Source organism: Cicer arietinum, chromosome 6 (assembly GCF_000331145.2).
Source record: "Cicer arietinum cultivar CDC Frontier isolate Library 1 chromosome 6, Cicar.CDCFrontier_v2.0, whole genome shotgun sequence".
Classification (NCBI taxonomy): Eukaryota; Viridiplantae; Streptophyta; class Magnoliopsida; order Fabales; family Fabaceae; genus Cicer; species Cicer arietinum.
In genome coordinates, this window is record NC_021165.2 from 69,755,731 (window position 1) to 69,772,969 (window position 17,239).

The 17,239-nt window shown below is 34.0% G+C and overlaps 2 protein-coding genes across 2 annotated transcripts in view; one reads left to right on the forward strand and one right to left on the reverse strand.

The window, feature by feature from the left end:
• The window catches only part of LOC101490203 (probable cysteine protease RD19B), a 2,740-nt gene extending 806 nt beyond the window's left edge, over positions 1-1,934 (forward strand). The window contains exons 2-5 of the mRNA XM_004507427.4: positions 1-50; positions 135-254; positions 1,107-1,353; positions 1,473-1,934. Of these exons, the coding sequence (XP_004507484.1) occupies positions 1-50; positions 135-254; positions 1,107-1,353; positions 1,473-1,750 (695 nt within the window). The 3' untranslated portion in view covers positions 1,751-1,934. The remainder of the gene's footprint in view (positions 51-134; positions 255-1,106; positions 1,354-1,472) is intronic.
• Positions 1,935-2,482: 548 nt separating this feature from the next.
• Positions 2,483-15,932, reverse strand: LOC101490524 (V-type proton ATPase subunit a2). Its single transcript, XM_004507428.4, has 18 exons — positions 15,593-15,932; positions 14,985-15,029; positions 14,047-14,166; positions 13,857-13,964; positions 13,329-13,439; positions 13,056-13,229; positions 12,296-12,433; positions 11,307-11,414; positions 10,986-11,093; positions 10,714-10,862; positions 9,044-9,197; positions 4,762-4,922; positions 4,461-4,667; positions 4,092-4,275; positions 3,909-3,992; positions 3,626-3,819; positions 3,400-3,459; positions 2,483-3,035 (listed from the first exon to the last, which is right to left on the reverse strand). Exons 1-18 carry the CDS (start codon positions 15,740-15,742, stop codon positions 2,825-2,827), a joined length of 2,466 nt encoding a protein of 821 aa, XP_004507485.1. The 5' UTR covers positions 15,743-15,932; the 3' UTR covers positions 2,483-2,824.
• Positions 15,933-17,239: the final 1,307 nt, after the last annotated feature.

Here is a 17,239-nt window from a genome sequence, read left to right on the forward strand (position 1 = left end):
CTGATTTTGATTGGAGAGACCGTGGAGCGGTTACCTCTGTTAAGAATCAGGTATTCATTGTTTCTAAATATGATTATTATTATTATTTCGTTTAAATGTTGTTTATTTTGATTTTGTGTGTAATTATGAATTAGGGTTCTTGTGGGTCGTGTTGGAGCTTCAGCACAACTGGGGCACTTGAAGGTGCTCACTTCCTCTCTACCGGAGAACTCGTGAGCCTTAGCGAGCAGCAGCTAGTCGATTGTGATCATGAGGTTTTTTTTTTTTTTCTCTCTTTGCTATTAGTGAGTAATTAATGGACTTATTATTCATTCATGAAATTTATGACTATGGATTTGCTTAGTGCTCAATTACAGAGTCCGTCCAATACTTTTTATAACACTTAAAAGCAAAATTAGTATACAAATTTTTTTTTTCTTCAAAAGTTAATAAATAAATTATTAATATTTTATTTAATAACAATAGAAAATTTGTTTAGCAGAATTATTAATGATATTTTTGAATATACTTTTTCTAAAATGAAATAAGACGTATGTATACTTTATCACTCTAATAACTTCTGTTTACAATATATTCACTACTTGTTTCGTAATTTCTCAATTTATAACTAATATTTTTTATATCAGCACTAAAAAAAAATATTAAATAAGTTGTAATAAAAATAAAATATTTTATTTATTTTATATAAGATATTATTAATTTTAGTTTTAAGAACAATAGAACGTGAGATATTTTTATTAAATAAAAAAATATTTTAAGTCTTAAAAAAAATTGTTTTTTTAAAGAGATCTAAGTCGCAAGAAAATGATGTGTATTGTTTTTTGTTTTTGAAACCTATTAAACTTCTAGAATTATAAGTAACAAAATAGCACTTAGTGTCATTGTGTGCGAATGATACCTTGAAGAAAATGAAAGCAAATTTAGCATCCTAAGTTGAAGTATTATTTTAGTTTCACATAGGTGAAGTGAATCCTTTTAATTGGATAGAATAGATTTCAGACAGGAAAGGAAACAGTGTTATTTACTATTTTGGGATTTTATGAATTTTTCCTTATTTTTTATGATTTATGTTCTCTAAATTGGTTTGGACCTACTCTCATGTGCAGTGTGATCCAGATGAGCCGGGTTCTTGCGACTCCGGATGCAACGGTGGATTGATGAATAGTGCTTTTGAGTACATTTTAAAATCTGGTGGGGTCATGCGAGAGGAAGACTATCCTTATTCTGGTACTGACCGCGGAACATGCAAGTTTGACAAGGAAAAGATTGCTGCATCAGTGGCAAATTTCAGTGTTGTTTCACTCGATGAAAACCAGATTGCTGCCAATCTTGTCAAAAATGGCCCTCTTGCAGGTCGGTTCTACTACTCGATGAAAATAATTTATGTTTTTTTGGAGTTTCTTTTGTTCAATTATTAATATCAAATTCAACATTGGGTATTGATCTTGTAATTTCAATTGGTACAAATGCAGTGGCCATAAATGCAGTATATATGCAGACATATGTGGGTGGAGTATCATGCCCATACATATGTTCAAGGCGTCTGGACCATGGAGTGTTACTGGTAGGATATGGTTCTGGAGCCTATGCACCTATTCGAATGAAGGAGAAGCCATATTGGATTATTAAAAATTCATGGGGAGAGAATTGGGGAGAAAATGGATTCTACAAGATTTGCAGGGGACGAAATATCTGTGGAGTGGACTCTATGGTTTCTACTGTGGCTGCTGTTCATACCACTACTCAGTAGTGTGTATACCCAATGTCTGTATAAAATATTATCTGCTGTTTCTTTTTTATCAGCGAAAAAAACATGAATCGTTGCCAATATTCTTGTATTAAAGCTTTGCTGGAGCATATTAGTTACGTAATTTGTAAACAATTTCTGGGACCTTATTTATATGAACAAACAAGAATTGCTCTTCGTCGCAAAATCACTTGTGATTCTATGTTGAGAGTGGGTCTTTCTCTCATACTAATATTCAAAATCTTGTGTTGAACGTAAAATGCAATGAATCAGTTTTAACTGTTTATTCATTTGATGCAACTTGTAATGAGACCGTACGTATGTTTTTACAATGCAAATCGATTTTCAGAAATTATATTTTTTACCGAAATTTAATTATGAGAATCCTATTTTGTAGTATTTTAAGAGAAAATGCAACGTTAATATTTATATTTCCAGATATCATTTTACTATGAAAGTAAGGACGAGGTAGTAATAATGTGGTTAGAAAGGCACACGTTAATCTTTTATTTTCATATAACGAGAGAAAAGTGTAGTTACAAAGCCATGAAAACAAGTCTAGGTAGTCATTCTTGCATTTCGTATCCATATATATCAAATATCATTTCCCTAAAAATAAAGTACAAGTTATGTATTTATAAAAAATTAATACTCAATTCGGATAGATGGAAATAGGGAGATTGCGTTTCTTCCAAGCATGACAGCAAATATGCTTTACTTTTGAACAGTGCGAAGTCATTTTCAATATCACATCATATAACATTATTTTTCATAAAATATAAAACATTAAAATATCAATTTATCTTGGGAGTAATAATTATTACACTTAGCCACACGCGCTTTTTATGAAACAAACCTGCCTATTAATTGGTAGAAAGATACTCCCCTAACTGGAATGTATTTATTCCCGCAACGGATAAATAGACAAGATACGGCATGATGGAAGAAAAAGCTCCCACGAATCCACCATATACAATACCGCAGACACCAATCGGGTAGTCACTGACTAGTTACAGCAAATGAAAGAATCAATACATGTTCGAAGCTATATAACTCCTCGTTCTTATTTATGTGATTTTAAAGTATCTCCTCCTCTTCGTCTAGCAATGTGAACGAGAATGGATGAAACTTGTAACCATCGCCCTCATAAAACTTGTTTTGATACTCCACCCAGTGAAGTCGCAACGCGTGCAAAAAGGCACTCAGAGTTTCCATGACAAGCAATACTCCAACGGTGGCAAAAATGAAAACAATGAGACCCACTATCAGGATAATCCAATTATTGTACCTGCAACATCAGACAAAGCAATCACCAGTCATTCCCCGCATTAATTATCAGGTCAAACTACAGGTGAATCATTATTGGAAAACAGATAGATCCTAGAGAATGAACAATGAGGATCAACAGAGAACCATGAAACCTCACGAGAGACCATTCAGTTCGCCTATTGTCTACCATTTTCATAATCCTTCAATTTTAGAAACATAATAAATTTCAAAAAAAAGGTGAGGGAGTTTCTACTTGTAGATATCATGCAATAGCCTAGATGTTCCAAACAATTTCCTTTGGTTCATCAGCTACCACTCAACCTTTCTTAATCATATCATGGAATCAAAAGAAAATGCAACAGAGATTTGTAAACTTAACATACCCCCATGCCATAAGCAGAACCTTCTCGTAGAATACCGTTGATAACTCTGAATGAGCAAGACTGGTACAAAAAGGAAACCAAATGCGTTATCGTAGTTTAATACATACACAAAACAAATTTATAGGTATATAGATAAACAAAATCATGCGAGGTTTCAATCTTGTATCTCTTGTAGGACTCCAGCATTATTAATAGAATAGAACGTTTGTGCCACTTATAAGCATACCTAAGGGCCCACAGACGAAGGTAAGAAGCTGTATTAGATACTGCTCCAAGTACAAATTCTATGGTGTGTATGAGTTGATGTACAAAAATTTCACTGAACTCAAATTCCTCATGACCATGGGAATCATGATTTGACTCCACTTGCAAGCTCTCCTCTGTGTTTGGAAGTGGTGCATAGGATTCATCTCCGTGCCTCTGAAGTAACATAACTATTAGATCAAGAACAAAATGAAAGTTCCAGGAAAGAACAAATAAAAAAACTACAATTATAAAAGCAAGCATACAGCTTCATGTTGCTTCTTTAAAATAAAGGGTTTGGGTAACAGCATCCAGGGCACAGCGACAACAGCCAGAAGCAAAAGCGTGAGCTGGTATGAACAGAACAAAGAATGCAAGTATTATTCATATAGAAAAACACCATTCAAAAGTTTATTTTGGGGCAGACGGGATTTTGAGAGCTAACCAACCTGAAGATTTTTCTGGCCCGCAAAGAGTTGGTTCTCACCCAAATCATCTGTTGGGCTCAGGAACATATAAATCATTACGTGGTACAAATCAGCTTGAGAGCCCGTACACCACTTCACAATAATAAGTAGGGCTAGGTAGCCGAATAGACTGTTGAGAAATATCACCTGGGGGATAAATTGGAACCTGAAAGAGTGATACATTGAAATTATATATATACACACATTAATTTTTTATACATAAACAAGTTCATAGTGATAGAACGATTCAGTCATGATTGCAGATGAGAATAACTGTGCAAAACAGCATAGGAATTATTTCAAACCCGTTTCCCATCATAAATGCTAATGTTCAAATACATACTAACTTACCATACATTTACGTTGTTCCTGAAGAATTTAGCATTGCAATAACTCATTACAATTCCAAGGTTCATTTGAGCAACTCCAAGAAGAATTGACATTTTCATTTTCAACGAGTTCAGGAATGGTAATTCACTGCGGCTACCATGCCATACAGGATCCACTCCAAATGGGTAAGTGCGGCGCACTTTTATCAACCCTATTGTTGTAGCTTCACTGCATCAAAAAGAGGGTGAATAAAAGAACAGTGACTAAATTTCTAATAGTATAAAGCATGTTATGAATTAATAAATTAAGGGATTTGGTTCACCTGCAAGAAAGGTCACGACATTCGTATGCAGAGGGACCAAAGAGTTCAAATGGGAGAGAAAAGAACTCATTATAGATCAGGCCAGTGTAGATTGAGAAGAGCGACATCAAGAAAATAACATAGCGACCTCCAAAAGTCATCTCCGTGATGTCATCAAGCTTCTGTTTATACCCAAAGATACCATGTTAGAAGACTCCTTTAAAAACCCATACACATACATTGATTACACTGTTACATTGTATGAAATATATTTATTTTAGAGCATAAGTAACACATCACCCAGCAGAGATTGATGGTGAAGTGTAATATCAATCTGAAACACTTTTATGGTTGATCAACAAAAAATTTAATTTTTAACTATCTGAAAATATAGCTAAAATGAAATTGTAGTCAATGGGATTAGTTGGTGAAGTCCTTTGCGACGATTACAACTTACAAGGACCAGTAGTTGAGCACTGCATCTACCTTCATAGAAGAGGGATGGACTACCTTAAGCTCTAACATACCGAAAAGGAAATGATAATCTTCTAAAGTAAATATGTTCAGTAATTTTAATGATTTTAAGCACTTTTTGATCCACGGTCTTGAAAGAAAAAAGAACTCAGTCATCAAGCAGCTACATACACACTTGGAAAATATTAAACGTGATAGTTACAGAAAGAACAGTTAATAAAGACCACATTAACACAAACTAGAATACCAAAGGTTACTTTCATTAATCGACAAGAACTCCAACCTTGTTAAAATGACAATATTGATAGCCAACTTGGTAATGTTTCTAATGATGTCAATTGAATTCAGATATGGCGTCAAATGGGTCTTGGTCCAAACATGGGAATTGAATTATTTTGGGCACGAGTATATGGGCTTAGTTACTAAAGTACCTGTTCATATTTAAATAAAATAATATATTCTCTAGCATAATTCTAGAATATTCCATTGTAATTAATGTTTTAGATTAGTGATTTGTTTGCGGTCTATACAATGAAACCTATGTTGTGTAGTTGAAACACGGTTTATGCATATGTCTCTCGTATATTCTTATTTTATTTCTTTCAATATGGGGTAGCAGACGCAAAAATTAGCATCTCATAAAAACCACTCGGACTCTAATTCTCCATGGTAATGTACCATCCCGATTTTGGGGGATGCCGTCTTAACAGCGTGTTATCTTATAAATTGTACGTCTTCTTCTATTCTTGATGGCAATGTCCCTCAACCAGTCCTCTTTCCCCATACTCCTCTTCACCCATTTCCTCCCTGTGTCTTCAGATCCACGTGTTTTGATCTTAACAAATTGTCCGTGCAATCACTCAAGGGTGTCTTTCTTGGTTATTATTAGTCCCAAAAAGGTTATCGTTGTTATTCACCTACATTACAATGATACCTCATATCGACTTATGTTACTCTTTTCGAGTCTATTTCAGATTTTGAACTGACCCACGTAGATCTTGAACCACTCCGGGAAATTAACCTTGAACCTCTTCAGGTAGTTATTCATGTTCCGCCTACCATTCTTCCTATTGAGCCTAGTGAGTCTGGCCCACCGTATACAATTGATCCCCCAACTTTACGGCCATTACAAACATATCATTGTCATCACCCACCCTTTGTTATGCATGTTCCTTCACAATCTTTCTTTTGATCTTAACAAATTGTCCGTGCAATCACTCAAGGGTGTCTTTCTTGGTTATTATTAGTCCCAAAAAGGTTATCGTTGTTATTCGCCTACATTACAATGATACCTCATATCGACTTATGTTACTCTTTTCGAGTCTATTTCAGATTTTGAACTGACCCACGTAGATCTTGAACCACTCCGGGAAATTAACCTTAAACCTCTTCAGGTAGTTATTCATGTTCCGCCTACCATTCTTCCTATTGAGCCTAGTGAGTCTGGCCCACCGTATACAATTGATCCCCCAACTTTACGGCCATTACAAACATATCATTGTCATCACCCACCCTTTGTTATGCATGTTCCTGCACCTGCTCTTGAGGTCATTACAGACTCTCCTCCGACTCCACCGGATTCGGCCTTGCAACCTAAGTTTGATATTCCCATTGTTCTTCGTAAAGATAAATGCATAACATGTCTTCCATTTCCTCATTGTATTGACTTGTGTTATCATTGTTTTCCCCCTTTGCATTATACTTGTTTGTCTTCTTTTTCTATTCCTAAATCTCCAGGTGAAGCAGTATTCCGCCCTAAGTGAAAGCATGCAATGATTGAAGAAATGTGTGATCTCCAAGGTAGTGGTACCTGGGAACTAGTACATCTACCTTCCAGGAAGACTTTAGTAGGTAACCGTTGACTTTATATGGTGAAGGTTGGTCCTAATGGTAAGATTGATCAATTTAAGGCTTGTTTGGTGACCAAGGGATATACTCAAATTTTTGAGTTGGATTAGCCAAAACGGCATATGTTAGACTCCTTCTCTCCATTTCAGCCATTTGACATTGGCCTCGCCATCAACTTGACATAAAAAATGTCTTTTTGCAAGGTGATCTTGAAGAGGAAGTGTATATGGAGCAACATTTTGGGTTTATTGCTCAGGGGAATCATCTACCATGGTTTGTCAGCTACACAAATCCCTTTTATGGCCTAAAACAGTCTCCTAGAGCTTGAGTTGGCAGATAAAGCATAATAGTACAACAATTAGGTGCGATTCATAATGAAGTCGACCATTTTGTTTTTAACCAATACTCAGCCCAATGGTGCATTTATCTTATTGTTTATGTAGATGATATTGTCATAATTGGTAGTGATCAGCAGTGAATACTCCAGTTGAAACATCTTACTAATCAATTTTAGACTAAAGGTCTTTGTAAAATTTGTTACTTTTTTAGGTATTGACTATTGAGGTAGCTTAATCCAAGGATGGTCTTGTAATTTCACAAAGAAAATATGTCATGGATATTCTTGAAGAAACATGTATATTGAATGACAAGTTAGTTGATACTTCTATGGATTCAAATGTCAAACTTCTACCTAATAAGGGGGGCATCTATCAGATTCGGGGAGATATGGAAGATTGGTTGGAAAATTGAACTATCTCACAATCACTCGTCCAGACATTTCCTTTGTAGTCCATTGCGGTAAGGCAGTTCATAAATTCTCCTTGCAAAGACTACATGGATGCTGAAATCCAGATTTTGAAATACATTAAAGGTGCTCTTAGAAAATGTCTCATTTATGAAGATATAGGTCATACTCAGATAGTTGGTTTCTCATATGTTGATTGGGCAGGCTCACCCATTGATAGACAAACAACTTTTGGGTATTGAGTACTAGCTAGAGGAAACTTGATATCTTGGAAGAGTAAGAAGCAAAATGTAATTGCAAGATCCAACGCTGAGGCATAATACAGGGTCAAGGCATTAGTAATATGTGAGCTCATGTGGTTGAAAATATTTACTCAAAGAGCTTCGAAGAGGCGAGACAATGACACTAAATTCTGATAATCAAGCCGCATTGCATATTGCCTCAAATCCAGTTTTTCATCGGAGGACTAAGTTTATTGAGATAGATTGTTATTTTGTAACAGAAAAGATCGAATCAGTCGACATTGCCCCAGCTTTGTCAATTCTAATGATCAATTAGCAGATGTTTTTTCAAAATCCCTATGAGGTCCTAGAATCAATTATATATGTAAAAGTTTGATGTATTTGATTTATATGCTCAAGCTTGAAGAGAGGGGTGTTGATATTTAAATTAAATAATATATCCTCTAGAATACTCTATTGTAATTAATTTTGTAGAATGTATAGTGATTTGTTTTCAGCCAATATAATGAAACATATGCGGTGTAGTTGAAACATGCGGTTTATGCATGTCTCTCATATATTCTTATAATTAGGACCAAAAAGATTTTTTGCATGTTTTTGGGGTTGCGTGAGATGATAAACTAGTGTCATTTTTTTTAAATTGCATAGTTAATTGTAGTAATATTATTTTACTAGTTCGGAAAAGAAATATATTAAAGAGAAAATATAATCCATTTAACAAAAATATGGGTAATAGATCCGAGGGTTTTGATCCAAATCAACCCTGTTTTTAATTATAAGATTGGAAACAGTATTCAATCCAAATCCTGCTCATTGTCTTCCCAAAATGTTTCAACATATAGTAGTATACTCTCGCCATGCTAAGCACAAGAGAGCTACTCAAACATTTACTAGAAAGGTGGACATGATCCGCTTAATTTTCTCCATTGAAGTACAAAATCTTGCCTTTTGTATTTTTTAAAGAATGGATTTACAAGGAAAACTAAAGGAGTACCTGGCTAGAAAGTTTCTTCTCCCTGATTATGAAATAAAGAGCTGCCAGCAGTAAACATATTCCATGCCCCCAATCACCAAACATTACGGCAAAAAGAAATGGAAAGGTAACTACAGTAAACACAGTAGGATTTGCCTCTTGATACTTAGCAACCCTGAAATATTCAAATAAAAATTCAAAATATAAGATTGAAGTCTTTCAAAAACAGAAGTAAAAACGGATAATAAACCAAATTCATTATTATTTGTTGAGATAATTGCACCACCCCCTAGCTCAACATTAAAACAGAGGTAGGATCCGACCTTGGGATGCAGCAGTCTCTCTTTTGATCAATATGGTTTAAAAATAAAGCACTTCAATAGGGGAGAAAACCTATTGAAATTAACTTTTGCAATGGAAATTTTACAAAATATGAATTTAGTAGGTTTCAAATCTTGCACAGGTAAAGACTATAACTATCTCTGTCTATTTTAAGTATTACCTTTTGCCTGTGAACTTAATTATTGCAGTTTGCTTCTGATATACTCAAGTCAACCCAGTAATTTCTTGTTAATTAGCTACAGTGCAGGACAAGGTGGAGTCAACCATATGCAGGGACGGAACTAAGCATAAATAAAATGAGGCTGCCGCACCCCTCTAATATGCAATGCTATAGTACCTCCCTACATATATATAGTTCGCCACCCCTATAATATGTTTTTTTTTTCACACTTTTTAAACAAATATATAATATAATATTATTTTATGAACCTCATAATATAATAATATATATTACTTGTTTACAATCCCACTAACACACAGAGTAACACAACACTAATCGACTTGATCCTTTCAGGGAAAAAACAAATCACATGCTAACTTCATTTTAAATTTAAAATATAGAAATAACATTTTAGGTTTCTTAAACTAAATTTTATACAATTATTAATCGTATTTTTCTTCCACCCTAAAAAATCTGGTTCGATCTGTGACCATATGCCTTCAATTTTGTCAAAATGTGCTGTAAAATTGATAATTATATTCAAGAGATGAAATATTCATCAACATATCAATGTAAATGATTTCATTTTTAAATTAATTTCTTTTGAGACTACTCAAAATCAAGTCTAATGAATCATGAACCGGAGATGTTATGTAAGTAAATAACTACAAAACAAAACTACTTAAAGTGGGATAGATATCCAACATCGGTAGTACAAGTGTAAGGATCCCATCCCAAGTATCACTTCTTGTAGGAGAACAGTGAAAATGGATGATGGCAAAGGTGGTGGCAGTGGTGTCGAGCGGAAAAGGGTGTGGAGGCAGGGGAAGGTTTTGAGCAAAGGTGGAAGGTGTCAAGCTGTTCTGGCTATTTCTAACACATCATCCTCCTCGGGATAAAATTTACACTAATGAATAGGATAAGATAAGCCAACGGGATAATCTTATCATATCCTCTCCGCTCAATAAACACTTGATATAATAGGATAAGATAGCATATTATATCCTATCATACTTATCATGGCCACCAATTGGACATCATATAGCATGATGAACTTGCAGGGTAAACATACTACAAAAACATGAACATGCAAACAATATCTATGTTGCTCTGTCAATATCATAAATAACACCTCTTTCCACATGCACAACTACAGATAAAGGGAAAAGGAAATAAGAACAATGCTCACCCATATGAGTCTATGATTCCTTGAAACGAAGAAGTAACTTTGTTAGTGCGAAAGTAGGTAGGTGGCAATTCCCTAGTATGCAAAACTTGCAAAATGGCACTGACTTGAGAATTAGAGTCAATTGCAGCCCGATGTAATGCATCTTGGACCTGAAATATCAAGGTAACATGCTCCATAAAATCATTTTACAGTAACTATAAAGGCAGTATTAACTATAGCCAGACGAAATGACAATCAATTATAAAGCAATAGAACACAGAAACAACAAATACCTGCTTTATTGCAAAAACAGGACTCCACCCCTCAGCCACCAAACATTTTTTCGTCACATCAAGGCTTAGCATGTTCAGGGTATGGTAAATGGATTTCTCCTTCCTCGCCTTCATAAGTTTGAAGAAATATTGTCAATACTCAGGTGAAATTAATCATTAAAGCCAACAGAAGAAAAATATTAATCTACAAATAATTTGTATATTGGAGGATAAAAATTAACAATAAAGAAAAAATATTATGATAAAGTATGTGATGGGACATATACATTCATGTTCACTAAATGCAAAACACAGAATATTGATAGGTTTATATTGACATACCAAAAGATTCCATTGCTCGAATTGGGTCCCAATGTTTTCCAGCAAGTTAACTCGGTGTGAAAGTCCAGCATCTATGGTGGCCTTCAATTCTGAAAGTTTTCCAGAAACCTACAGGTCCATTTGGTAAAATTGTTTAGGCATATAGCCGAAGTTGTAAAGTTGTAGAAACAAATAAAGGACAAGACTTCTTGAAAATAAAACATACAAAAAGCAACTTAGCTAGATAAATATCATTGTTACACATAAACATAAACTGAAAAGATAATGCTATCAGCAAGTAACTATGTTGATAGATATTATTCCTCAATAATCTTTTCCACTAGTATGAATCATTAAAGAACAAAAATCAGAGCAAAGCAAATGGGAAGGGAGAATAATAGGTGTTACGACCAGCCCATCAGAAACTTCACGGACTAATCAGCAAATTCAAATAATATGAATATATTTGTGAATAGAAAAACTAGCCTGTGTAAACAATACAATCAATAGCACATTCCAAATGCTCAGTATTACAGAAGCAAGGATGGTTATGGAAGACATATTTAACGAAATAACTCTTAGCTACCATTTGGCTATTGTATGTGCACTCACCCAATGTCTGACAGTTCAGGAAGATGCCTAAAAAACTTGGAAACTGGGCCTATCGTCTCTTGGCCAGTCTAGGGCCACAGTAGAAGCTAATGTTCAGTGCTGCAAGGGTACTTTTCATGAAGGGTGGTCCCTTCATTTTCATGTAATTTAAGCAAGGGAAGGCCACCGATCTCCAATGTCAAGGTCAATATTACTGAACCATATCCCCCACTCCCACAATTAAAATGTAAAGACAGACTTGTACATACTTTACCTAGGAATTTATATCCATTTGGTTCCAATCAATCAATTCATATGTACTGCTCTGAAGCAGTACGGCAGAAGTTTGAGATTAAAAATAAATAAAAAAGTGTACCATAGGGGCAGATAAAGAAGCTTTTCCTTAAGAGTAAGCATACCTCCGAAATCATTTGAGCTTGTTTCACAAGTTCCTCAGCAAATGGGTATCGATTAGCACCAAAGGCATCACAGATTTTCAGAATCTTGGCTTTCACTTTTTCACCGGCGTAGAAGACGACAAAAACATTTTTCTCAGTCTGCAAGACAACATCCATAAGGACCATAGAATAGTAGTAGACAAAACATGTAGAATATATTGTAACTGGCAAAATTTTATTTCAACAGAAAATGCAGAACCTAATTATTGTGCTTTGATAGAAACCACAAACTTATAAGTACAGCGCTATCAAATATAAGATGCATAATACATAGAATCATTTAGACAGCTTTCATGTTAAAATTGGAGATTATGAAGTTTATCACACAATGATCATCTCCATTTCAAATTTGTCAATGCCAACAGGTACAATATCAACTGAGAGTTAAATACAATTGGAGATACAGTACAATTGAAGAACACGATCCCTGATTCATTTTTCAAATGAAACTTAACTATTAACAGAGTATGCAAAATCGATGAAAGGGCAGGGCAAGCTTTGATATTTGTGAAATGATGCACGATAGCATCCATCATGGATACAAACTAAAAAGATCACCATTGAATGCATACAGACTAACTTGCTTCTTGACAAGATTTCAATATGGTCTATCTATCAGCTATAATGATAGAAACAATATATGAACGTTAAAAATGGTCTGCAACAGAACAACTCGGTATTTCATACATTTCATCTAGATTGGGGAAACATAGGTAAGCACCTTTTCTCCAGAAACAGGATCTGTGACTGGATCCTCAACAGAAGTTTGTCTCAAAAATACATTGCCTCTAGTAGCACGAAATAAAATTCTCTCAAATGCCATGGACTTTTCCCTGGGAACAAGACCTGCTAAAAACCCCAACTTAACCGGCTTTGATGAATCGCCAGGTAATTCCTTTATAACAAAACAAATTGCAGAACAAGATTCATTAAAAGAAGGTTGTCATCAAAAAATTTAGGAGAAAAGTTAGATATGAGCAGGTATGATATCTACTTGGTCCTGTAGTAAAGGTGTTTCCATAGATTCCCCACTCAGTTGGCGTGATTCATATTCTCTTTGCTGCTCTATCGCACGGCTTTGAGCTGAGTGGAAAAAATCGCCAGCCTGAAAAGGGGGGACAACTATTTTAATATACACAAGTATACAAATCAATGAAAACCATATGCACTTCTTATATTTGGACCAAACATCAACATATATAGAATAATAAACTTTAGCAATCAGAGAAGTATCGAGAATATTTACTTATCTAACAGAGATTTGACAGCACCCAAATCAATATACATAAACGAAATCAGGTAGAACCAAATTATATTTATAACCACTTTACAATCTCAGTGTGTCTCTTTTCCATAAATATACATTATCAAAGATCACTGTAACAATCTGGGCCACTTAAAAAAACAATCAGGCTAAATGCATGAAGCAGCAGATAAATAGCACTACTCTCTATTGATTATGCATAATCTTTGAATAAAAGACACATAACAGTTTGTGGCTTAAGTAGAGAACAGACTGCACCTTCTGCAGAACAAGCTTATACTCCAGAAGTTCATTGTATGAGCGTTGCAGCTTTTCACCATTTGCGTTCATCTCGGTTAACTCTGACTCGATTTCTGTAAGTTTTATCTATGACAAGACGCACAAGATGTCAACTTACAAAATATATTAAAAGGGGAAAATAACCTTGCCGATAAATGTATTCACATACCTCAAGGTCATCGGTGTTTGCATCAAACTGTGTTGTGGAACATTTTGGTGAAACACCTGCCTTAAACATTTGCTCCTTGAAAAAACGCAATTTACGAGCCATCTCTCCACATCTTTTTATCTTCAAACATATTCAAAAGCAAAATATCAGTATTAAAAAAACAAAAATCATCAAAATATAGAGAAGAAAATACAATGAGTTTGAAGGACAACAAATCCTCCTTAATAGAAGAACAAATCACAACAGCAAAGAAATGGAAACATCAATGTTGAACAGCTGTCCAATCCCTCATATCTGTTTGGGAAACCTCCTTAAAAAGAACTTATTCTTAACACCAAATTGATTCCAAGTACTCTTATTTATGCCATATCAGCTCAGCTGTTGTGCCAAATAAACCTCCTTAAAAATACAAGTTATGCTCCAACCATACAATGATGCAATCAATATATGCAGCAAAAGCAAACCTTCAAATTTTAGTAGTGTGCAAGAAAAAATAACTCCAAAGAAAAAATTCTACAAGGTGTCCAGAATCCATTAACCAGAATCTCTCCACCCTCTCTTATCTGCTACCTCAACCATTATTTCATTGGAGAATTATTGGCACCATAAAAAAAAGGTATGATAAAGTGTGCAACGTAAAGGCAAAAAAGAATGCCATTTTCAAATAACAAAGCTCTGCCCAAAACCAGAACTGACAAAGAAAAATTCAGAACATTTCCACATAAAGAGTTGGCATGGGTCAGCTGATTAGTGATTACTAATTCACTTCCAAAAAGTTGTGAGGCAGCAAGATGGTATGAAGTGCAGACAAGGCCAGCAATAATTAATAGGCATTATTTATAATCATCACTTAAAACTTCCCCACAAAACGCATTATTTTCAGGTTCCAGAAGCAAGCAAAAGAAGGAGTAACTTATGATAGCAGGAAAAAAACGAACCTGAGCTGCATAAGTCCGTTGAAAAGGGCTCTTCTCTGAATTGAGCTGAAAATATCATAAGAAAGAACACATTACACTTAGAAAAACCTCTCAAACCAGCACATAATCATGCTTCAAATTTAAAGAAATTAAGAACTAGGAACGCATAATTCGTTGCTGAAGAAACCATGTGTGCATTATCTATTCTTCGCAGTCCTTTTTAACTTGATCAAAAAATAAAAGAAGTTCTTCGCAGATATTAAGATCTTCTAACGTGAGCCTATCTAAAAAATAAAAATAAAAAGTCTTCGAATGTGAAAATTCTATCACCTAAGACTTATTTTCGCAAACGATTAAAGAAGTTCCACGAAGAAGTTCAATGAACTAATCAATTCTAATGAAAAACATAATAATTAAGTACGACAGTGCATTTGCACTCCTTCACGTGAAAAACAAATTACAGCTTATTCAGATCAATAATCAGACAAACAATCACAAATGAACAATCGAAAAGCAGCACTAAACAGAAGCATGAACCCTGATCACAAACTAGTAATGAAAATTCGAAAACGAAATCAAAAACGAAGTAAGAAAGGGTTTATGACGAAGATAAATGAAGGAATACTGACATCTTTAAACTGAAGAAGGCCAAGGTCACCAAGGTAGGAAACAGTGAGGTGAGCGGATTCAATGGGAATGATAAGCTGAATGAGTTGCATCGGCTCCGAACGGAACAGATCCATGGGAGGACAACAACCTCCACGCGCTATCTCTCCCATTCTCTCTCCGCTGTGAATTCGATTGATGATTGAGATAAGACGGAGGATCGAGGCGAACACCGATCTCAGTCTCAACTACAGACACTTTCTCCTTCGTCGTCTTCTTCTTCTTCTTCTTCTTTCTTCCTACCCCTCTCTTTCTCTCTCTCTTATTATTTCCTTTCGTTTGTTTTGTTGATCAGGTTCGTTTAATTTTGATTTTTCAAGCTTTATTTATCTGCCACCAAAAATTAACAAAATTGATTTTTATTTTTATTTTTAATTAAGGTAACCTCAAATTGCTATATTTTCATTATTCACCCACGAGTAGCAACGTACATCGTGTGTTTTTGTAATTTTTAATAATAAAAGTATAACCATAGATATTTTCTGAATTTTAAAATTATCAATTTGTCAAAAAAACTTAAAATTATAAACATGAATATATTTAAAAAAAAAAATATTTTTTACAAGTTTAATTGTTATACACGTGTAAAAAAAAATTATATTATCGGCCATTAAATATCATCCTTCATAGAGATTATTTTAATATAATTTTAATAAAAGTCAAATATTTTTAATGATTTGATAGTTATTATTGATGATTGTGTACAAAATTATTTACATAAAGAATATATAAATTAAATATATTTTTATAAATAAAAAATATATAAATATAATTATTTAATTTTATTTGTTGTCGATATACAATTTTTACAATGAAAATTAATCGCTAAGTATTCTAGATGAAACTTTTTAGATGGTTACAATTAAAATTTTATTTTATTAATATAGTCATGTATTTATGATTGATTCACATCTAAAATTGTATCTACTTAGTGTTATATAATCAATCAATTACAAAGTTCTACAAAATATTAAGATTTTATAACATTTACGAGATATATTTGATAATATTTTTCAAAGAAAAGAGAGAATATGAAACAAGGTATAGATATTCAAAGTGTGCTTGAAATAGTGGAATCTATATTCCTTTTAATTCTTTCGAAAAACCTTTGGAATAAATCTGATAACACTCTTTTTTAACAAGAAACACTATAGTTAATTAAAAATAAATAAAAATTGTAGTTTCATAAATCTATAGAGAATTGAGTTCATTTAAGAAGCTGAAACATTGTATTAATCTCCTTCACAAAGTTTCGACCCGTTACCCTTTGTAATGTTAACTATAACCTTGCTCCCAAGGTTTTTAGTGGCACACATTCAACCCTTAATGAGATTGTGAGTCATCTTCAAAGTAGCTTTATTGCGGGGAGGGGAACTATGAATAATGTCATTATTCTTCAAGAGTTTATTTACCACATCCGTAAGTCGAAGAAAAAAATGGCGATGTGATTTCTAATATGGAACTTGAGAAGGCGTGTGTGGATTGAAAGTTTCTACAAGATATTTTAGAGTATTTCAATTTCCCTACAACTCATATCTCCCTGATAATGATTTGTATTATTACTTCAACGTCAGTATCTATTTTATGGAATATAAGTAAAACTCAGCAAT